The sequence below is a fragment of the Arachis ipaensis genome, chromosome B6 (genome assembly GCF_059453495.1).
Source record: "Arachis ipaensis isolate K30076 ecotype BB chromosome B6, ASM5945349v1, whole genome shotgun sequence".
Lineage (NCBI taxonomy): Eukaryota > Viridiplantae > Streptophyta > Magnoliopsida > Fabales > Fabaceae > Arachis > Arachis ipaensis.
Window position 1 is genome coordinate 2,024,598 of NC_142441.1, and position 24,262 is coordinate 2,048,859.

The 24,262-nt window shown below is 34.3% G+C and overlaps 3 protein-coding genes and 1 pseudogene across 5 annotated transcripts; 3 read left to right on the forward strand and 1 right to left on the reverse strand.

Moving 5' to 3' along the window:
- Nucleotides 1-1,685: 1,685 nt before the first annotated feature.
- Nucleotides 1,686-3,287, forward strand: LOC148554405 (late embryogenesis abundant protein D-34-like). Its single transcript, XM_088489774.1, has 3 exons — nucleotides 1,686-2,006; nucleotides 2,888-3,097; nucleotides 3,192-3,287. The coding sequence occupies exons 1-3, from the start codon at nucleotides 1,686-1,688 to the stop codon at nucleotides 3,285-3,287; spliced, it is 627 nt and encodes a 208-aa protein (XP_088345900.1).
- Nucleotides 3,288-11,293, forward strand: LOC107618945 (uncharacterized). The gene is made up of 7 exons (XM_088489799.1): nucleotides 3,288-3,809; nucleotides 3,883-3,962; nucleotides 4,044-4,229; nucleotides 7,013-9,685; nucleotides 9,766-10,077; nucleotides 10,167-10,272; nucleotides 10,341-11,293. The coding sequence occupies exons 4-7, from the start codon at nucleotides 7,329-7,331 to the stop codon at nucleotides 11,013-11,015; spliced, it is 3,450 nt and encodes a 1,149-aa protein (XP_088345925.1). The 5' UTR covers nucleotides 3,288-3,809; nucleotides 3,883-3,962; nucleotides 4,044-4,229; nucleotides 7,013-7,328; the 3' UTR covers nucleotides 11,016-11,293.
- Nucleotides 11,294-12,779: 1,486 nt separating this feature from the next.
- On the reverse strand, nucleotides 12,780-15,500 carry LOC148554406 (glucan endo-1,3-beta-glucosidase 14-like; annotated as a pseudogene).
- LOC110263089 (uncharacterized) lies at nucleotides 14,213-22,681 on the forward strand. 3 transcript variants are annotated; one of them, XM_088489801.1, is made up of 7 exons: nucleotides 14,213-15,370; nucleotides 15,695-16,085; nucleotides 16,492-16,727; nucleotides 16,808-17,023; nucleotides 17,124-17,216; nucleotides 17,314-17,415; nucleotides 18,221-18,757. In XM_088489801.1, exons 2-7 carry the CDS (start codon nucleotides 15,704-15,706, stop codon nucleotides 18,596-18,598), a joined length of 1,407 nt encoding a protein of 468 aa, XP_088345927.1. In that variant the 5' UTR covers nucleotides 14,213-15,370; nucleotides 15,695-15,703; the 3' UTR covers nucleotides 18,599-18,757. The 3 variants fall into 3 exon arrangements, with proteins under 3 accessions (XP_088345927.1, XP_088345926.1, XP_088345928.1); XM_088489802.1 differs by lacking the exons at nucleotides 14,213-15,370; nucleotides 18,221-18,757 and adding exons at nucleotides 22,150-22,374; nucleotides 22,467-22,681 and having other exon boundaries at nucleotides 15,400-16,085; XM_088489800.1 differs by lacking the exon at nucleotides 14,213-15,370 and having other exon boundaries at nucleotides 15,397-16,085.
- The last annotated feature ends 1,581 nt before the right edge of the window (nucleotides 22,682-24,262 follow it).

Below are 24,262 nucleotides of genomic sequence, written 5' to 3' on the forward strand. Positions count from 1 at the left end.
AACAGTCCCCACAAACAAAATTTTGTTAATATAATAATAAATGATATCACTCAAACAAGGATAATAAAACATAGCTTCTTATTATTCATATATTATTTTATAAATATGTGTATGTAACATATGTAAACCGCTATTAGAATTTAGAAGAAGTTAAAATGCTTTTAAATTTAGAGAAAAGAGTCAAAGCTTTTTTTAAAGAAAAGTCTATAGAATTAGTAATTTTGTTAAATTTTGGCTAGTATATAACTAATAAAAAAAAAGTAAGTTATTGGATAAAATCTCACACCAATCTCACATCATTAAAATCATCATTGATGATTATTTGATGACTACAAATCACAAAAATTACTGGCCCATAATATTTCTTTTATTTTAATACTACTTAATATATATTTAATAAAAATTTCTAATGCATATTTTAATGTTTATGTATTTATTATATATAAAAGTGATGAGTCATGAATTAGGATATGAATCAATCAATGAGAATTTGCCAAGTAGTCACCAGGTGTCACCATTGCTGCATGCGGTTCAAATGCTATCGGTCGCCGCTTACTCTAACCACAACATCATACGACACCTATGAACTCCTAACACTCTCAATTATAAGTTCATGATCTTCTTGGGAAGGTATACGAATATATTTAGAATAATATTTTGTTTAAGTAGCCAAACAATATCTTTAATGAATTAAACTCCTATGTTGTAGCTCTCTGCTTTGGAATTTACATAGACTCACGTGAATTTCGTTCGTAGTCATAAAATTAGAAACTCCTTAACGGTCAAACCCACTGTTTGACTGCAACGAACTACGATGACGAAATTTGATCCTTGGGGAGAAGAAAGCTAATTAACACTGCATAATAAGCATATATAATAAGTCACAGTAACACTTTGGCTATATTTGGTTGAAAGAAAAAAAAAATTAAGTGAATTTTTATTTTTTTAGATGTATTTAGATAAAAAAAATAAAAAAAATAATATAAAAAAATAATTTTATTCTTATATTATAAAATATATTGAAAAAAATAAATAGATAATATTAGAAGTAGAGAGAGAAATAGTTTTTTTTTATTTTTTTTATTATTGGAGAGAAAGAAAATGATTGGTCTCACCAATATTTTTTTATTTTTTTTTTTTCTTCCATTTTTTCCCTCAATCAAATAAAGAAAAATAACTATTTTTCTTTCAATTTATTTCCCTTCTTTTTCCTTCCTCCCATTTTCACCTCAAACAAACACATCATTAGAATTTATTAGGAAATTTGGTAAACTACCATTTAATTATAAAAATTTAAAATATTAACAAATATATTATAAATAGAATTAGTTTTCTATTTAAAAAATATGTATATAAATTTTTTAATTATATTAAATATATATTAGAATTAACTATAAAAATCAATCGATAATATAAAATTTATTAATAGTTAAAATTTTAATATACAAATAATATATTTGAATAATTTTTATACATAAAAAGAAATTTTTATTATTATTAAAGTTTCCACAACAATATAAAATATATAATTCTATATATGTGTGCAGGATAATGTGATAGTTATCCACTTCAATTCCTCTTATAAAGGTGACAATTTCCAGCAAAAAATGCAAGGCTGAAGGAAAACAAAATAGCTGAAATATAGGCAGAGAAAGCTATTAGAATACAATATCTTGATAATAATTATGAGCCAGCAGAAATCACGGAGAGATGAGGATGAAGCAATCAAGTATGGGGAAGTGTTCAACGTGTCCGGGGAGCTAGCATGCAAGCCTATCACCCCAAGAGACGCAGCCACGTTGCAATCCGTCGAAGGCCAAATTCTCGGAGAAACCCGAAAGGGTGGCCCTGCTGCCGTGATGGAATCTGCGGCTGCAAAAAACCAGAGAGCCGGTGTTGTTGGCCGCAAAGACGTCACAAACATCGCCCGAAACGAAGGGGTTACCATATCGATACAGAAAAATGAAAGGGGCAACCGTGTCGTCACCGAAACTCTTGGTGGACAGGTTTATATGCTAAAGAAAATTGTTAAATTATTTATAATTGTTAATTTACATAAAGATAAGAGTATTCACCTGATAAAATATATATTGTTAGAATTCAAATTTTTAATATTTGTTCAAGCTTTCGTATATAAGCATGAGAATAGATGAGCATAAGTAGATGAAAGAGCTTAATTACTTGATCAATTTAAAGAAAAAAAAAAAAGAGATAGTTCTTATATATTATTTGTTGGACAATTTTATAATGTTTTTATTTTGATGTTTAAATTATTTAATTTATTATTTAAAATAAAAATTTTAAATATTTAAAATATTTAAAATTTATTAAATATTATTTTTTTTAACAAATTAAATACTAAGTTAAAAATTCCATAAAAACGAACAATCACTTTATTTATTATAGTCACCAAAAAAAAAAAATCACTTTATTTATTATACTATCGAAATATTTATTATTAGTAATGTTACGTGGTTAATAAATGTAGTTATTTTAAATAAAAATATTATTTGTACATTAAAATAAGTCACTAAAATTAATCACTAATTTATTTATGTATAAATATATGTATAGTTTAATTTATTTTTAATGTGTATTTGTATTTCAACATGTACTTTATACTGATGACTAATTTTGATGACTGAGTTTAGTGTACATGTAGCATAATTCTATTTTAAATTACTATTTGAACATTAATAATTTATATTTATCAAAATTTATACATATAAATTAATAAAATTTATTTATTAATAATAATTTAATATTTGTGTTAGTAAATTACCGGATTAAATTACTAAAATTTCTTAGCATCCAAGACTTTAATTTCTGATTTTCTAAAGCGACGAAAAGTATTTGTTTAATTCTGGGAAATAGGTTGTGGCCGCAGTACGAAGCAGCAGATGAGGCAAAGGATGAGTTAGATTTTAATTATGGTGGTGATAGTGGCGGCGGTGCTTTAACCCAAGCTCCACATGTGAAACCAACGAAAGATGATGAGTACGATTTCATAAATAACCAAGACGATGCTACTTCTCTTAATCCGCGCCTTTTTGCCACTGACCACCTACAACAGAATACACTGCCTACTGTTTCAACGGTATATCAATTATTTTCTGTTCCTGCTTTATTAACCTGAACATTTTTTGGGATAGCAATATATATTGATGAATTTGGCAATTGCATGGAAACAGGGTCAGGAGAATCCGAATGTTACTATAAGTAGCGTACCTGGTGGCATGGCAGCATCCATGGCCACCGCTGATCAGAGGCTCACAAAAAATAAGTGACACACTTTCTTAAACTTAATTACTCTCTACCTTGCCCTTATAAGTTATAATCTGGTTGTGCCTCTCTCTCTATGCATGTACATTTTATAATATATGATAAATAAATTAGGGTGTTTTTAATTACTTTTCTTTTGTATATATTTTATGATTCCTTTAATTGCTACCTTATACTTGATTAAGTATCATCCAAATATACATGATCTATTCCATCCTTTTTGTTGCAAAACCCAACACACTACCGCAGAAGCGGAGAGTAGTGGCGGAGAAACAGCGGCTGTGGCCAAAATCGCCACATATTGGACGGATAGCTGCAGAGATGACCGGCGGTCTGGATAAATGACGCAAAACGCTCCTGGATAGCGGCTGGGCAGCGAAGACCGCAGCTAAATCAGGATATATATCATCAACATTCCTCATCTGACCCTATATTCTTGGCGCGCACCAAAGCAGAGCAGAGGCGCGAAACACACCCACCCCCTGTGCCACAATATACCCGGCGACTACTTCCATAAACGCCGCTAGGTGAGTTTTGATTCAGTGTTCCAATTCCCCCTTTTATATCACAACCAATAATTTTTTCCCCCCAATTGTGCAGAAACCCGCGAGTTTCTTTTAGCAGCGCGCCAACCAAGAGCAAGAACAGAGCCGTGAACTTCAGCGCAGGAACCCACCCAGGTGAGGATCTTATCATAATTCATTGTGTCTATTCCCCCCCCGTCATCTTATACCCTTTAATTGAGTCCCCCAATTTTGCAGAAATCCCTAAAATTTTCGAGCTATTGCCTGTCATCCACGAGTCCTGAAACCATACTCTCTCAGCCATTGTGTGCAAAATCCCTGAACTTTGCTCCACCTTGCGCTTTCGTGTTGGTTGTCGAGCCGCACAGCTGCCATCAGTGCTTCTCTCACCGGGGTTGAAGTTGAGCATATCCCCCTTCACTGGTTCGTTCATCTATATTGACCTCTTTTTCGTGTTTTCATTCTTGGTTCAGACTTTTGAACAATAATTTGTCTATATCTTCTATGTGTTGGGGTTAATTGCTGTTGTTTAGAGTTAGGGATTTGATTCATGTGACTTGATCCACTATGAGCAAGCTCAGCTGCCTAATCATTTATCTGTTGTTGTCATTACTTTAACTATTTGAACAATAGAGAGTTGATTATCTAGATAGATAATTCAGTATGATTAATTAGTGTATTACTCTATGTATGATTAGCAAGAATTGAGTATGATGAGTTAGCATATTACTCTGTCCATGATCAACAAGAATTGAGTATGGTTAATTAGCTATGTTAAAAGATTAATCTAATTAGAGTATACATACAGCTGCACATCTGTGTATGATCAGCCTGAATAAATTGATCTGTTAATATTACTATGGTTGTCTACCCCTAATAACTTACTTTTTACTATGGACTTAGTATAGACCTTGCTTGTTTAATTTAATTTATCATTTATTTAATTGACCTCAATTTCTTTGCCTTCACGAAAGTTTCCTCTTTCTTTTTCATATTTGGTTAATACAGTTTACCGTTTCATTGCAAATGAAGACAAAATTTCAATTGAACTCAGTTATATGCTTCCTTATTGTTACTATAATTATCATTGTTATAGCATTTTCCTTCCATGGCTCAAATCCTCATAATGGTATCCCAATAATCAGCTGTGAATCCCATTATCTCTATTCTATTATTCTTGTTCCCTGCAGAAAATTGAATTTTCAGTTAGATTTGTTGGTCAAAATATTAACTAAGTTGTTAGTGTGTTTCTCACAAATACTAAATTTCTATTTGTGGAGTTTTATAACAAAATTCTTTAAGTCATGGAATACAAAAAAAAAACAGGGCTAATATATTCGATGGAGGGTTGGTGGATTGCCAAATAAAATTAGCAATGTTTATGTTTACCAAAGAATTATTTATTTTTGTTTTCTCAAATGTGATAATGTGATTCTTCTGCAGTTTATTTTTTTTTTTTGTATTTATAAATTCAGTACTTAGTAATAATTGGTTACTTAGTTGTGATTATTTGATTATAACGTTTAATTAATTGGTGTTAGTTTTTTTTTATGAACTGTGATATTACTTCCGCAGTTTGATCTCAGTTCAAGTGAGAACATTTAAATTCCTTTTGAACCTTGAGATGTGTTTTTCAAATCTACTACTACTAGTGCATTTCAACAAAGATGCATTTGATATAGTTTTACCTGGATTGGATTCTTGCAGCAACTAATTTTATTCTGTTGCATTAACAAAGTGGTTTTTTTCCAAACCTTACAATAAAAATCTATTTGGTTAACACTTATAAATCAGTACTATATAAAACCTTTCTTTTTATTCCTGTGTTTCTTAAAACTGCCTTCTTTTTTTTACCTTCAACTTGGCTGATTTTTTACTAGCATGAAAAGTGATCTAATGTTGACTTTTTTTGGTATTTATTGTGCTGTCTATTTATTTTATATGTAATACTAAATGTAATCTTATAACAACTATTTCAAGGTGTTTTTTACTTATGCACACACACAGTTTTCAACATCGTGGACATGATTTTTTGGGTGGTGCTATTTTATACGAATGTTTTCTGCATGAGAAGTGTTGAACATTAGTGGTCTGTGATGTAAAAATATATTATTAAAAAGTTGGCTGATATCATTAGAAGAGGTGAAATTAAACTTTGTGAAGCTGAATTTGTTATTTCATTAATTATGTATTGGTACATAGGATTTTGCTGCATATTGGTTAAAATAGCTTAGGACAAATTTAGAGTAATGCACTTGTGCCATGCTTATACAGTGCTACTCTGTTAACTCTAAGCATATAATAACAGATGGAAAAGGGCCAAAGGGCTAAAGTGATAGTGTCCCAATTCTTATATATAACAAGCTGCTTTATCAGTGTCTTTTTGCTTCCTTTCAATTGGCGAATAGAAGATACTGTTAGTACAATACACATCTGTGTCATGACACATGTTTGAAATGCTCATCTACATGATGCATGGGCTTCACACACAGCTTGTGCCTTTCTTTCCTCTCATCATTTACCATTTTTAAATTCCTGTACTATTGTTATCAAGTTAGTCATAAAATGGGGCTTTTCTTAAATAAGTAGTTAATTAAGAACCCATCTTTAAATACTCTTAGTTAGCTAGTAAAGAAGATTCTATTATTTTTTTTAATTAAACAAATATTATAACTTTATGCCAATAATTTAAGGTTACGATTTAGATCTTATAATAAGTTAATTATCCGTGACCAATTTTATTCAATAATTTTCATTGCTTTATGATTAAGATCAATGATCAATCATGTACTAGATCACATGTAGTTTCAGTTAATATATAATCCCATAGGCATAACCAAACCAAGTGCTTAGCTTTTCAAATAGTAAAGAACAAAAATTCTATTCTTTCTATCTCTCGCATTAACAGTTAATACCAAGAGCATATCATAAACTAATCTGTTTCCTTTTTCATGATAAATCCATTTTGACCTCCACTTTTGACTTTCAAATTCCAAACACTACTCCAGCATATATTCTTTGTATATTACATTAGTCTTGAATTTATTTTTCCACTATACATGATGCCTGTTGACAATTTGTTATGCTTATACTAATTCAAAAAATTCAGTGCTATTTTCTTTTTTCATGACTGTTTAGTTATAATTTTTTTTTCATTATTTTTTAAATCTAACTTTCATTTTTATTTTCTTTTTTTAATTTTTAAGGAAGCTTTTATTTTCTTTTCACTTTTTGGACTTGGAACCAGCAAATCTTTCACCCAGTAATTTTTTAGAAAGCACAGAATTTTGCAATGAGTAAGCCTCCTCCCCAATATCTTTCGTGTGCTACATGTTATCTGGGATGCAAGTAAATTTTATTTCTGTTTCCATTTTGAGTTATTCCGTCGCTCCCTACATGGTTTTGCTTGTAATATATTGTCGAGTTTATTACGTATGGTACTCTCCCATCTCATAATTGTAATAAATTGTTATTGGTTCTCTTGACACACACCCCATTTTTCCCTTATTTTTTATAAGTTCTATGTTTTTTTACTATTTTGTTATTTATTTCTGCTATTTCATTTATTTAGACATTGATAAGAGCTGGATTACAAAGGCACGAGGGAGTGTAGAATATAGGAATGGTCTAAATAGATTCCTTGACTTTGCATTTGCCAATGCATCATCCGATGGGATGATACATTGTCCATGCCCTTTGTGTGGGTTTCGGTGTTACCAAACTAGAGAAGACGCCTACGATCATCTTTTGATGAAACCCTTTCCCCCTAACTATACCTTTTGGTTACATCACGGTGAGAGGATCGTAGACGAGAGATCCAACGGTAGGGAAGAAATAGAACCCATTGTAAATTTAGGAGATCAAATGCGTGACATGGTCCACGACGCATTCAACTTGCCAGGACTGCATAATGAGGATGAAGACTCGATGAATGGGCATGTCGGAGACGTTGCGGAGGGGTTGCCGTACCTATCTGACGAACCTAGCCGTGAGGCTCGTGCCTTTCACGACTTGCTGGAGGATGGCGAGCAGGAGTTGTACCCGGGATGCTCAAAATTCTCGAAACTGTCTTTCTTGGTGAGGCTGTACCATATCAAGTGCATGTGCGGAGTGAGCGACAAGGCTTTTGGTTTGATTCTAGAGCTACTGAGGGATGCCTTTGAGCATGCAGGGATTCCGAAGACGTTGCACGATGCCAAGAGGATCATAAGGAAGCTCGGTATTGAGTATAAGAAGATAGATGCATGTCCAAATGACTGCATGCTGTATCAGGGCTCCGATCAAGACCTGTCTAAATGCAAACGGTGTGGAGCATCCAGGTGGAAGCAAAAGACCCGGAAGAATTCCTTATTAAGGATCAACGCCGTTGTCAAGAAGAATGGGAAACCTCTGCCGGCGAAGATTCTCCGTTACTTTCCTCTGATTCCACGGTTACAGCGATTATTCATGTCCAGCAAGACATCCGTGGACATGTTGTGGCACAAGAGAGGAACCAACACTGACGGTTCCTTGAGGCATCCCAGGGACGGCGAGGGTTGGAAAGCATTTGACAGGAGATATACTGAATTTTCTCGTGATCCGCGCAATGTTCGCTTAGCCCTGGCTAGTGATGGCTTCAATCCTTATGGAAACCTCAGTTCAAAGTACTCAATATGGCCAGTGATTCTTATTCCGTACAACCTACCCCCATGGATTTGCATGAAACAAACCAACTTCATTCTCTCTATGATTATTTCCGGTCCTAAAATGCCTGGTAATGACATAGATGTCTACCTACAGCCCCTGATCGATGAGCTGAAGCAGTTGTGGGCCGGTGTTGATACGTACGACGCTAGTGAGAAGAAAACATTCAAGATGCGAGCTGCACTGATGTGGACTATCAGTGATTTTCCTGGCTTGGGCAATTTATCTGGCTGGAATACTTACGGCGGGAGAGCTTGCCCCACGTGTAATTTGGATGCCGAGACTATGCGACTCACCTTCAGTCAAAAATGGTGTTATATGGGTCATCGTCGCTTCTTGAATCGCGATCACAGATACAGACAGGATCGGAGTAGATTCGATGGCAAGGTAGAGGATAGATCCCCACCTACCAAATTGACTGGTAGGGATGTCCTGAGACAATTGGAGGGTGTTCCCGTCTCACAAGGCAAGGTGCAAGCGGTGGGTGGTAAAAGAAGGCGCGGACAGCAGACCGTGGTGCAAGACGAGTCTCCCTGGAAAAAGAGGAGTGTATTTTTTGACCTGCCGTACTGGGAGAACAACGAATTACGTCACAACCTTGACGTGATGCACATAGAGAAGAATGTATGCGACAACATTGTTTTCACCATGTTGAACGAGAGCGGTAAGTCCAAAGACCATCTAAAAGCTCGAAAAGATCTCCAGTTGATGGGCATCCGGCAGGATATGTGGCCACTTGAAGGTGGAAAGTATCCCGCTGCAGTATTTACCATGCGGAATCCAGAGAAGGATGTCTTTCTTAGGACAATCAAGAATGTGGTCTTTCCAGACGGATACTCTAGTAACATCTCTCGCTGTGTTGATTTAAAACAGCGCAAGTTATTCGGCTTGAAGAGTCATGACTGTCATATTCTAATGGAACATTTACTGCCAATTGCGTCAAAACACGTGTTGCCCACCCCAGTGTCCGCCGTCTTGGCTGAGTTATCAGCCTTTTTCCGACTAATATGCAGTAAATCCATAGATCCTCAACAACTTCCTCTCCTTCAGGATCGTGTGGTCCATACTTTGTGCCACATGGAGATGATATTTCCACCTTCCTTCTTCACAGTTATGGTTCATCTAACGGTGCACTTGGTCGAGGAGGTACGTCTCGGTGGTCCAGTGCATTACCGGTGGATGTACCCAATTGAGAGGTATTGATCTACTTAAGGTTTCTCGACCTGTTTTATTAGGACAGCTGTCATATAGTAATTTATATGTTATGTTCTCAAAGGTACCTATGTCGTCTCAAGCAGTACGTGCGTAACAGGGCACAACCGGAAGGATCGATTGCAGAGGGCTACTTATCCGAGGAGATTCTCACATTCTGTTCGAGATACCTAGATAACGTCGAGACTAGGATCAACCGACCGACACGCGTTGACGACCGGCCGACCGATGCTCCGCCGTGCGAGATTGCCAATATGTTCCCAGAGGTTGGAAAGGCGGTCGGGGCAGCTTCATTTTTTACTCTAACAGCAACCGAAAAGCATCAAGCACATCGTCATGTACTGGTCAATTGCATTGCTGTAGAGAAATTCTTGGAGTAAGTACAGAGACTGAGTTCTAAAATTATACAGTGAGCCAACTTGGTATTGGTAGTACTAAACTTGAACAAACTTTTTGTATGCACAGTGAGTACAGAGCCATGACAAAGAGAAAACTGCGAAGTAAAACAAGGTCCCAGTCTCAGGTAGATAGTGCTGTGCACAGAGGATTTTCCAACTGGTTTAGACATCAGGTAATCTTTAATATCTCAGGATCCTACTACCATTCGATGCCATCTTGCCTCTAATGGTTCAATGCCAGGTCCCATTTGGAAGCACCAATCATTCGAATGAGTTGCAGTGGCTCGCCTGCGGTCCCCTTGCTCAAGCCAAACGCTATCAGGCTTACAACGTCAATGGATTTAAATTTAGAACCATGTCGAGGGAGGAAGGGATGAAAACACAGAATAGCGGGGTTTATGTCACTTCGGATACTAGAAGTTATGCAAGTAAACGGGATGCCAATGTTGCTGTTGGCGGGGTCTCGTATTACGGCAAATTAGTAGACATCATCGAGCTAAATTACAGTGGTCAATTCACTGTAGTCTTGTTCAAGTGTCTTTGGGCAGACACCACGTCAGGCAGAGGCATCCGGCAAGACGTTTTGGGCCACACCTGTGTCAATTTTGCCACTCCGATTCACACAGGTGATCGAGAAGACGATGAGCCGTATATATTGGCATCTGAGGCGCGTCTTGTGTTTTACGTGGAGGATGTGGTGGAGAATGGATGGAGTGTAGTAGTCCATGTGAAGCCAAGAGATTTGTTTGACATGGGCGAAGAATATGAATATTGTGAGGTCGACCTTAATCCACAGTCCTGTATGACTAGCTTGCCTGAATTTGATGTCGAAGGCCTGCGGTTGACAAGAGACGGCGATTTAGAGGAGTCCACTAGTGAAAGGGTTGAAGATTGTGATGAGGCCGCCGATTCCTAAAACATTGTTCTCCATCATGCATGTATCTCATATTCATTGGAGTTCTGGATATATACTACTATCATGATTCACCTACGATAGATATTGGATTGTATTTTAGTCATATCAATAGACAATATGTTGATTTTATAGAGTTATTTGAGATTTTTTAAAACTTATCCTCTCATATAAAGCTCTTTTATTCAACTAGGTCTTCACAATGCTGTTCTGTCTCCTTCAAGACTTCTTATAATCACATTTTTATATTGTTCTTGTACATTCTTTCTATTTTTGGTGGACTATCAGGGAAATTGGAGAGCAGAGACTTCTTTCTCATTACCAGAAGCCATTTGTTCGCAGAGAAGATGATAGATGCGTCTCCATTCTCTTCGTTGGACCATGCAACCTCCTTTGCAAGGCAGTTGTGGTTCAAAGAGTCCTGTATACAATCATGGTTGGATGCGTTTTCTGGACAGAGTCACCTTTATCGAGCCATTAGTCATGCACCGGGTTCAATGATGAGGGTTTGTTTGCTGCTGCCCAGTTTCATTTTGTGAACCCTTTTCTTATTCGTGGAAAGAAACCATATTCATGTGGTTATTCTAAAATTTTAGGAAATGCTTCAATGGGACCGAAAATACCGGGCTAAATTTGGGTTTGAGTTTAGAACAAGTACGGAAACGTGGTGCTCACAGGAAATACTTGACGAGGTGAAGGTAAATATTCATGTTTTACTTTTCTTTGCCTTGGCATGATGTGCACCTGCTCAAGTTGGGTTTCATGTTCTACTTACTGCTCAATGTTTTATAATAAGAAAAGGTGAAATTTCTTTTTTTTCTAGCTGCAGTACTTATACATTTTGAGTTATGCTTCTTTCTGCAGTCACGCTATGAGAACACTCTTGTTGTTGAACTGGATATTGCAGCACGGGAGGAATTCAAACTCATAGCACATGGTCTTGAGCGACTATGGGATAGTAAGAAAGACTCGGATTTTGTAATGTTTATATGATCTGTTTCTATCTAATCCACTATAAGCTTAACAAATCTAATTAAGAATTATTTAATTAATACATACATGAATTCAGACTTATATATATATTATCACTCTAACTAATTTCATGTACATATAAGATTTTATCGTTTTTATATCAATTCTAAAGGTGCCAGGCCTAGTTGAGTTGCATAGAGTCTCAATCCCAATCTGCAGCTTATTTGAAGTAGGGGTCACCCCTTGGCTTCCCAATGTTGTCTGATTAAAGTAGCAATTGATTCTAAATGTTAAGCCTTTTGATTAGTCAATTCACACACTAATTCTTCCTAATCTGAGCTTGTTTGGCTACGTTGCACCTGTCAGGAATGTCTCGAGACAATATACAAAAGGAATCTGAAGACCTGGTGGAGGTGGTTCCAGATTCATTGGAAGGAGAGAATGTTGTCTCCTCCGATATCTCTGAGGGCGAAGATTCTGGTGGACGAACGGCTTCAATGTTGTCCTACGATCTCAATAGAACACCCGAAGAGAATGAATATCCTTATAGTGGAATGTCTCCCGAGAAGAAGAATGCGTGGCACTTGGCTATGTGGGCAACAAGATACTTAAATCCTTAAGGGGAAAGCTTTGGTTTAGGTGAAGAACTTCGAGGCCGGTTGCATATGATAGCCGAGACAAAACTATGCAATATTAATTAAGGAGATTATATTTTCATAACTAATTTATCATGCCACTGTCTGATATTTAATTTTTTATGTAGTTCTTGTTTTAAAGATTTTACTATTTGGTTAATTTACTATACATGCACTATAACAATATCATGAAATATGGATGACTCATTGCTAATAAGTATGTTAGTAATACTTATCAGATATATACTTATTAAACTTGCTCACGACAATTGACACTTTCTTTGTTCAATAATTATATGGACAATATAAATCTAACATACTCATTGTCAGGTTTCGTATAAATATATTCAAATACTCAAACTTTATATATTGTTATCATTTTAGCCAATTTTTTACGTTAATACAAAGAGAAAAAAAAAAAAGAATTGGAGTGTTAAATGCACTTGGCTATTTTGGAGATTTTAAGAAGAATAAAAGTAAATATATGAAGGAACTTAGAACTTAAAGTGCTGATTTTAAGTTTTTTCTTTTTAAGTTGTTACTGCTTCTAGATATATTTCCCTGTTAACAATAAAATCTAGGAGTTAGCCTAAATAACATGCACTCATTTCGAAAGAAAAATTTCACATGAACATTTTAACCACATATATATGAATCAAAATATTCTTCTATACAAATCCACAAAGTATTGATCTCAGCAAACACAGCCATAGCCAGTAGACCAAGTTTGGGTATTTCTTTGGTGGTGCTGCCTGTTTCAATGAATTTTGATTTCTATAGAAATGGACAAAAGAAGATATAATAGTTTTTGTAATTAAGATAGTCTAAAAATATTATGGCTGGGTATTTAAAAAATTAGAAAGGAGCATGGTTGATTTGCCTTATTGTGGGTGGCAGAAGAGGTAAGAGAAATCGAAGTGGAGGGATTAAAAGTAGTTGCAAAAGCAGAGAGGCCAACATTACAAGCTTCTTGTTTTAATCGGGTTTACCGACTCAATAGCAACATCTTTCAGAAGCTGCACCTGGCTTCAACTCTTCATAGCACAATGCAACCAAATAAGCCTCCAATCTCATCCTTCGGTTCGATGGTGTTCCCTCATTTTCCATTTGTCTCATAAATAAGTTCCTATTGTATGTTGGTGCAGCCTGCAATGTTGCTTCTGCAACATCAATGTCCCCCTCTGAAGGCCACCCTCTTTTTGGAACCCTAATTTCAATATCATTGAACACTAAGTTTGCAATTTCAAAGGGTGACTGCATCTACCTGAGCATATAGCATCTTGTTGGGTATTTCTATTTTGTCATATTTTACCTAATGGGATTTCATTTGGGCTGTTTTTGTATGCAAAGAAAGGGTATGCATTGAAAGAAAATGGTGACTTTGTTTTCGATGAGAACCTATAGAATTGTTTCATGGTTTCATTTATGTCGTTTTTGAAGGTGCCAGCTGAAGGAGGGTATGATTCTTGAAGAACTGCAAGGGAGCTTGGTGACGCGACTTGGATGTTCGATGAAAGGCCAAGCTGAGAGTCATGCATGTTGGATGTTGATCACTGCTGGAACAAGGTGCTAAAACATTGTTGTAATTTCATCTATGTAAACTTCGTTGCCTACTTGGACTCCTATGATTTTTGTGTCTGGTAGGTAGGGTTCGATGTTGTTGCTCTCCCATTAGAAGTGCTTGTTCAATATGGCATTAGAAGTGCTTGTTTTTGTATGGATGAATTTCACTTCACTTAGATTGCGGTCTAGAATCACATAACAGTGACAATTATGGCCTGTTCTCTATGATTTCTGCATTCTAGGGCAGTTTCAATTTCATTTCAATACAAATCAAACTTCTTTGCCCTTTTTTCCTTTGATTGATATCAAAGTTGGTGAAGCTAAAAAATTCATGAGACATGCAAAAACAACAACAAAACATGCATAGAGAGAGCAGGGAAATACAGGGAGAAAGATAGATAGATAGGTATGGAGGTTTGGTTTGCCTTAGCAGCAAGGGCTCGTCAAAGTTACTCGTATTTGGATAATTGGGTAGTCCTTGTGTTTATAACTTGGTCAATATTATGATATTAATTTTCAGATAATTTATTTATCTAATTATGTATGAAATATGGCATTTATAGTTATGCAGTAATACAAGTTTGAATGAGTGAGCTATTAGATAGGGATGCTATATTAATTGGTACAATAAGAAGACATTTTTGATATATTCGATACGAGAATAATATCCCCTTTTTAATAGTAATAGAGGTCACTATAATTTATATTTATCTGAAAATTATATCTTGAAAAAGATGTGACAACTAATTTTTGGTTCAGATATAGTTAACCCCTATATTATCATTCCTATGTTTATATATACATTAACACTCCCCGATACTTGTACTTAAGGCGGTGTGCAGGTGTGAATTAATAAGGACATGCCTTTGTTACACATGGCTGTTTTTATTATTATCCTTTTAGTATTATTATTATTATTATTATTATTATTATTATTATTATAAAAGAGTGGGAACCCAATTTTTCACACTAACAAATTGCTAAAGCCAAATTTGAGATGAAATAAGGAACGGCGCCCAAATCCTTATTTATCCTTGCGAGACTCCATTTGAACCTACCTCCAGCGGTGTCTCACATAGTCCCAAGCAGTCGAAGCCCCTTCCTGACGAAGGCCTCAAACCTATTGCTTCTCTCGTCTATCGCAACCCTTCCACTTCAAAGCACTGCTGTCTCGCTTTCTCTTCTCAGGTAAGGGTCCGTCCTCTAATTATTTCTTGTGTATTTTGACCGAAGCATGAGTTTACCTGGACATGGCAAAATGCATGGCTGATATAATTTGCTCATAGATGACCCAGGGGTATAGTTCATGAACCTGCATTGTCATAGGAGCATGTTGCTAAAAATTCCTCTGTTTTTGGAAACCTCGTAATTCTGCCGATTACGTAGAAATAAAAATAACAAGGATTAAAAAACAAGTATTGGATCTCATGAGCTGCTTGAGATTATGAATCCGAGATAACAACTATGGACCATGACTATTCATATTCCTTTTTGTGTGCTTGTTGGTGTCAGGATTGTAAGATGGCCCGGAAAGGTCGATTCACAAAAAAATCAAAGTTTGGACCAGGGTTTCAGCAACCTCAAACGGAAGCGAATGCGACTTCGGACCCCCACCATGATGGCTCTCAAATTCACCCGAACAATGGGGATAGTGTCCCTGCAAGCGGTGATTTGGTTTCCGCTACTTCACGCCCTTTCCATCCCCCGCGAAGTGAACCAAGGCCTGCTCCACAGATGAGCACAAACAGTGTCCGGAACTCGCTGCCAGGCCATCTAAACTTGGACGCTAATGCAAATGAGGAAACTCTTCTTGATGAAGAAGTTGACAACCTTCATGATGCTTCTGGAGCTCAGAGCCGCAAAGGACGCAAGACTACAGAGTTTTGGGCGGTTAAGACCATCGGTATGGTATTTAATTATTTTTTCTTTCATCAACATGACTTAGGCTCCATCCATTATTAACTTACAATATACTCTAATTCGGTCATTCCAAAATATATTATGTGGGCTATCAAAATATTTTAAAAATATTCTGAATTATTACCCTAATTTAATTTTTGCCTCCCACATTTAAAATTAATTTTAAGTTTGTCATTGTACTTAGTTTTTTACAATAAAAGTCAAGCAGTTTTTGTTAAATTTTTTTCAAGTGCTGCAATTCTGTACCAATTTAAACATGTTTTATGCTGGTTTGATCCATCATGCTTCCTTTGCTAGGCGCACAATAAGGTATTATGTTGAAATTATTATGTTATATAATAAATTTATGACATGCTGTTTACAACGTAAATGTTATGTTTGGCTTATAGATTCTGACGGCACAATCAAGCCGGCAAAATTAAGCGTGAGGGAGGCTATGGAACGGCCTAACGGTAGGAAGGTCGTGCTCAGGTTCAACAATGCAAAGCAAGCTATTGGGGACGAAGCTGGACTGTTGAGTGGCGTGCTTGGTCTGTTGGGGTCTGATTTTGGAAAATTTCCCATCTGTAGAACAAGTTGGCGTGAGATTACTACGAAAGACAAGGTCTATAACGAATGTGTCAAGGTAAAAGTTTATACCCCGGGTAAATTAAATCTGCTTATTTTTACAATTATTGATTATTATTATTATTATTATCTGTGTAGCAAATATTCCACTTTGATGAAGACAGCGAAGGAATTATAAAGAAAAATATTTTGAAAAGTATGGGGAAGTCTTGGAAGGAAACAAGGCTGAGGTTGTATGACCGTTTTTATGAGCCAACATTCACGACTGAACAAAATCTTGAGAATCGACCGCCGGGAATTGATCGAGAGCATTGGAGATGGTACCTTGACTATCGCGCCAAACCTGAGACGAAGGTAATATACTGTATCGTTGTTACACAAGAATACCAATTATGTTGCATTGAGTCCTTTTCTATCATATTGTAATCGCCCTTTGTCTCGGATGGACCAATAGGAGAAGTGCAAGAAAAACGCGGTCAATCGATCAAAACAACAATATACTCACACTGGCGGCTCGAAAAGTTTCGCACGGCGGATGGAAGAAGAGGTACTCTACTTGTTTTATTTAGTTATTGAACTCTCTCTATGATTTAATTTTTATTGATTTTGTGAAAAATTTCAATGCAAAAACTTTGTTGTTACAGTCGGAAGAACAAGGAAGGATAGTCGGTAGAGGGGAGTTGTGGATCAAGGTGCACAAGAAAAAGGATGGCTCATATATCAATGATGAAGCGAGAGCAATTGGTGTAAGTACTACTCGTTAATTGCAGCCTATATTTTTAATAATTTTTTTAATTTATAACGACTAAAATATTTGAGAACTAATTTAAAAAAACAAGTGAACTTTCAAAAACGAATTTGACTATTAACTCAATCTTTTATTCCATGTCTGGCGGTATCCAATTATTTACATTACATATATCTAAAGTATTAAGGATATGAATAAGTGCAGACAATAGTTAGTTGGGCACACGTGCTTATTATTACCATGCATTACATCCATGTCAGGTTGAAATTAAATATCTTCGAAGCAAAAATATTTGTGTGTGATTTATTAACGGGTGTACTTATAGTATATTTATAATTAAGGTGATCTCTTTAAATTTCAATATTGAGAGTCGATGTGTTTGACTGGGTGTGCGAGGAGTTTTGGTGGATGACACGGGAGTCTACCACCATATATGAGTCTAGTCTTTAGTTAATTAGTAGTCTTGCTTGAACAAATAAAATAATAATTTAACTGACTATATTATCTTAATCTACTAGAATTTTTATTACTATAGCCACTTTTTATTTTTCTACGTAGAACCTACGGAAACCACTGGTGCTTCTCTGATCCACTATCATTAGCTTTACGTTGCATTTCATTTACTATCAGAAATCAAATTTAATTTTTCGATTGTTTGTTATTTTTGTTTTCATTCGCCTTTGGATTTTTTATTGATTGGGAGTTATGTGTAATCCTAAATTTTTTTGCTGCTATATTTGTGTGTTTTTTATCATGATGTAAGTGATAAGTTAGTTGAGGAGATTGCTAATTTGTGTATGTAGGAAAGAATTGAGGAGATCGAGCAACATGATGAGTCTTCTAGAATGTTGTCTCAGAATGATTCCATTGCTCAGGTTTTCGGAAAAGAGAAACCGGGCAGAGTACGTGGTGTGGGTTCTGGACCGACTCCTAGCCAACTCTTCGGTCCGAATTCACATGCATCTGGCAACGGAGTCCAACAAGAGGAGACCCAGAGGAAGCTGCTTGAACTGCAGGCAGAGCTAGAAGGCGAGAAGTTGAAGAGAAAGGCGATGGAGGATGAGGCAGCATCAGATAAGAAAAAGTTGAAGGCGATGGAGAGTGCTCTAATTTATCTGTTTCAACGGCAGGGTGAGGAGCTTCCCCCAGAAATCGCTGCAGGGATGAGTTTCGTGGAATGATAGAGTGAAAATAGAATATTAGGATTTTACCTTATTTTGCATTGAAGCAAACATTTTATTGAATTAGACTGAGCAACTCTACAGAATAGATTTATTTACTTCGTATTTTGATGGATAAATAACTTTGTTTTGCTTATATAGTCAATTTTGTTTTTGTTACAAGTTTAGCTTCCATGTTTGTTGAAAATACTCACTTTTAAAATAATAATAAATATAAAAAGAATTAAAAAAATTCCATAATACTTTAAATAAATTGGACGGGTTTTTTTGAAAGACCGAAATTTTTTTTTTCTTAAATTGGCGGCGGTTTTAAACCGCCTCTGTTTGGATTTAAAAAGTGTAGAAACTTCTAGATTTGGCGGCGGTTTGCAACCGCCGGTAACATTGAGTGAAACTAATGTCCTATATAGCGGCGGTTTTATAAAATGCCCTTAAATTGGTTTCAACTTGGACATATCGTGCTAACTTGCGGCGGTTCGAAAACCGCCGGTAAATATGAAGTAAATCGTGTCAGAGTCATTTGGCGGCGGTTTTATATTGTGTGCCGCAAAAATTTGATTTTGCGGCGGTTATACCGGCGGTTTGTGAAAATCGCCGCCAAACGCAATCCCGGCGCCCATATCCATGGCGATTCTATTAACCGCCGGCATTTGATTTTGCGGCGGTTTAAAACCGCCGCTAATCAAAGAAAAAACCGCCGCCAATTCCCGCCTCTCTTGTAGTGACAGTCCCCACAAACAAAATTTTGTTAATATAATAATAAATGATATCACTTAAACAAGGATAATAAATAGCTAGTAAAAAAATAAAACAAAAAGCAACATAGCTTCTTATTACTCATATATTATTTCATGAATATGATGTATGTAAATCGCTATTAGAATTTAGAAGAAGTTAAAATGCTTTTAAATTTAGAGAAAAAAGTCAAAGGTTGCTTTAATACTACTTAATATATATTTAATAAAAATTTCTATGCATATTTCAACTTTTAGGTATTTATTATATATAGAAGTGATGAGTCATGAATCAGGATATGAATCAATCAATGAAAATTTGCCAAGTAGTCACCAGGTGTCACCATTGCTGCATGCGGTTCAAATGCTCTCGGTCGCCGCTTACTCTAACCACAACATCATACGACACCTATGAACTCCTAACACTCTCAATTATAAGTTCATGATCTTCTTGGGAAGGAATACGAATATATTTAGAATAATATATAGTTTAAGTAGCCAAACAATATCTTTAAATTTGATCGCCTAAGTGGAAATTAAACTCCGATATTGTAGCTCTCTGCTTTGGAATTTACATAGACTCACGTGAATTTTGTTGGTAGTCATAAAATTAGAAACTCCTTAACGGTCAAACCCACTGTTTGACTGCAACGAACTACGATGACGAAATTTGATCTTTGGAGAGAAGAAAGCTAATTAACACTGCATAATAAGCATATATAATAAGAGATAGAATATTGAAATAGAGATACTAAAATACAAATCATATTTAGTAAAAGAGATATGAATAGAGATATTGTGTATTTTATGTTTATCTTGACAGAATAATAAAGGATATAATTTATTTTTTATTTTTTTTATTAATTTTGTTAAATTTTTATAATTATATTTTTTTATTATTATATTTTTTATCTTAAATTTTTTAAATAAAAAATAAAAATAAATTAAATTTTTATAATTTGTTTTAATTTATTACAAAATAAAATATAAGAATATAAAATTTTATATTTTTGTCTATTAATGTCTTGTACTATTTTATTCTTAAAAATAAACGCAACCGTTTATTAGAAAATTTGATAAACTACAATTTAATTATAAAAATTTAAAATATTAACAAATATATTATAAATAGAATTAGTTTTCTATTTAAAAAATATGTATATAAATTTTTCAATTATATGAAATATATATTAGAATTAATTATAAAAATTAATTGATAATATAAAATATATATTAAAATATAAATTTATTAATAGTTAAAATTTTAATATACAAATAATATATTTGAATAATTTTTATACATAAAAAAAATTATTATTATTAAAGTTTCCACAACAACACAAAATATATAATTCTATATATGTGTGCAGAATAATGTGATAGTTATCCACTTCAATTCCTCTTATAAAGGTGACAATTTCCAGCAGAAAAGGCAAGGATGAAGGAAAATAAAATAGCTGAAATATAGGCAGAGAAAGTTATTAGAATAGAATATCTTGATAATAATTATGAGCCAGCAGAAATCACGGAGAGATGAGGATGAAGCAATCAAGTATGGAGAAGTGTTCAACGTGTTTGGGAGTTAGCATGCAAGCCTATCACCCCAAGAGACGCAGCCACGTTGCAATCCATCGAAGGCTAAATTCTCAGGGAAACCCGAAAGGGTGGCCCTGCCGCCATGATGGAATCTGCGACGGCAAAAAACTAGAGAGCCGTTATTGTTGGCCGCAAAGACGTCACAAACATCGTCCAAAACGAAGGGATTACGATATCGATTAAAAAAAATGAAAGGGGCAACCGTGTCGTCACCAAAACCCTTGGTGGACAGGTTTATATATATATATATATATATATATATATATATATATATATGCTAAACAGGTTTATATATATATGCTAAAGAAAATTGTTAAATTATTTAACATATTTGATTAAATTCATAATTACCTGATGAAATAGATATTGTTAGAATTTAAATTTTTAATATTTGTTTAAGCATTCGTATATAAGCATAAGTATAGATAAGCATAAGTAGATGAAAGCTAAGAGTTGAATTACTTGATCAATTCAAAGGAAAAAAAAAAGAGATAGTTCTTATATATTATTTGTTGGACAATTTTATAATGTTTTTATTTTAATGTTTAAATTGTTTAATTTATTATTTAAAATAAAAATTTTAAATATTTAAAATTTATTAAATATTATTTTTTTAACAAACTAAATACTAAGTTAAAAATTTCATAAAAACGAACAATCACTTTAGGAAAAGTCTAGGGATTAGTAATTTTTGTGTTTTGTAGTCAGCACTTAACCATAAAAAAAAAGTGAGTGATCTTCTACCATTAGATATAATCTCTCACCATTAAAAATATTATTAATGGCCAATTGATGGTTACAGAACATAAAAGGTGCTGGCCTCTAGCACTCTTTATCACTTTATTATTATACTATCTAAATATTTATTATTAGTAATGTTACGTGGTTACTAAATGTTTTTATTTTGAACAAAAATGTTAAATATAAGTGTAATTTAATTTATTTTTAATGTGTATTTATATTTCAACACATAAACTGATTTTGGTGACTAATTTTAGTATACACTTAATATAATTCTATTTTGAATTACTATTTGAACATGAATAATTTATATTTATCAAAAATTTATACATATAAATTAATAAAATTTATTTATAATGATAATTTAATATTTGTGTTAGTAAATTACCGGATTAAATTACTAAAATCTTTTAGCCTCCAAGACTTTAATTTCTGATTTTCTAAAGCGACGACAAGTATTTATTTAGTTCTGGGAAATAGGTTGTGCGGCAGTACGAAGAAGCTGATGAGGCAAAGGATGAGTTAGATGTTAATTATGGTGGTGGTAGCGGCGGCCGTGCTTTAACCCAAGCTCCACACGTGAAACCAACGAAAGATGATGAGTACGATTTCATAAGTAACCAAGATGATACTACTTCTCTTAATCCGCGCCTTTCTGCCATTGACCACCTACAACAAAATACACTACTGTCTACTGTTTCAACGGTATATCAATTATTCTGTTCCTGCTTTATTAACTTGAACATTTTTTGAAATAGCAATATATATTGATGAATTTGGCAATTGCATGGAAACAGGGGGCAGGAGAATCCCAATGTTACTACAAGTAGCGTACCTGGTGGCATGGGAGCATCCATGGCCACCGCTCATCAGGCTCACAAAAAATAAGTGACACACTTTCTTAAACTTAATTACTCTCTACCTTGCCCTTTTAAGTTATAATCTGGTTGTGCCTCTCTCTCTATGCGTGTACATTTTATAATATATGATAAATAAATGAGGGTGTTTTTAATTACTTTTCTTTTGTATATATTTAGGTAGAAACTCAGGTGCAGACATGCAGTCGACTTTATATAAAGTTGATACCTAAGAGTCATTAAATAATTTGACTGATTTAACTAAATTTTTATCTAACGGCTCTCAAATATTAACTTCACGTAAAGTCGACTTCACCTGAGTTTTTACCGTATATTTTATGATTCCTTTAATTGCTACCTTCATACATATAGCATATTACGGGAAAATATAGATACTCGATTAAGTATCATCCAAATTTTTGCATATATAGTTGTCCTTGTTTTGGGCCCATTCTTTCGGTTAGAAGGCCCATAAGCCCATGTTGGGTGACTTTATCCCGTAGCCCAGGTGTTTCGCCCATGACTCCATGAGTGAGAGTAGGTAGATCGAGATTTAGCATTTGGTTTAGTTGTCACGTACATTAAGATATTTTTTTAAAGCTGAAAATTATTGGATGCACGGATTGCGAAATTAGTTTGTTCAAACTGCAAGTTACATGTTGCTGATTTATTTAAAAAAAATAAGAATAATGGATTTATTAGTCTGTAATTTTAAGTGGATAGGAGGCAATTAGAATTAGAATTAATATGTATATATATAAGAACAAGTGAATACGGCCTTATATTGACGTTATTGAGAAAGACGTACACTTCCGTCCTAATCATCCTTCCATCTTTAATTAATTGGTGTCCTTTTTTCCCATAACAGAGAAAACCATATTTCTTTCACTTACCGCGCACATGCCCTATGTTTGTTTCATTTTGCAATTAATGCTGACGCACCAAATCACTCTTTCGGTCTTTCCCCAAAACTTAATCCAACTTAATATGTGTGTGTGAAAAGCAAAAATATGAATTATGCATTGCATAGTTTAATTTGGAGCCAAAGTATTTCTTCATCATGATCAAATTATACTAGTAGATATATATATATATATATATATATATATATATATATATATGATTTCAAAGAAAAATAAGTTTCTAATAATTTATTTTGAACCTCACCGGATTTTGTAGTATAAATTAATTAACCGAATCATGTGGAACAAAAAAAATCATGTCCTCATCGTTACAAGAATAACTTGTATACATTATCTTATTGTCTATATACGTCACCTTGTTAAACATTAATATAGAGTATTCTATCTTCTACCAGCTGTACTCAGGTTAATGTCCTTCTCCATACCATACTTCATTAATCCCAGTGCATATTGAAAACGGCATGCCACCTATTATGTTCGTATCAAACAGACAATTAAGGCCCTGAAATATACATAATTAATCAAGAAAAATTAAGCTAACTAACTTCGAGTTATATACATTGTTAGAATATAATTAGAATCAATTAGTATTATTTAGTATATCTAAATATTTATTATAGAGATTACGTCTTTATTATTTCGATTATCTTAGCATTTATAAATATCCTTCTATATTGTATCATTTTATACAATTTAAATAGACAATTTGAATACACTCAATAATACATAAATCTTTTTTTTAGTTTAGTCTCTTGTTTCTAACATGGTATCAGAGCCATGGTATTTTCCTTGAAGAGGATAAGTTGTTTTTCT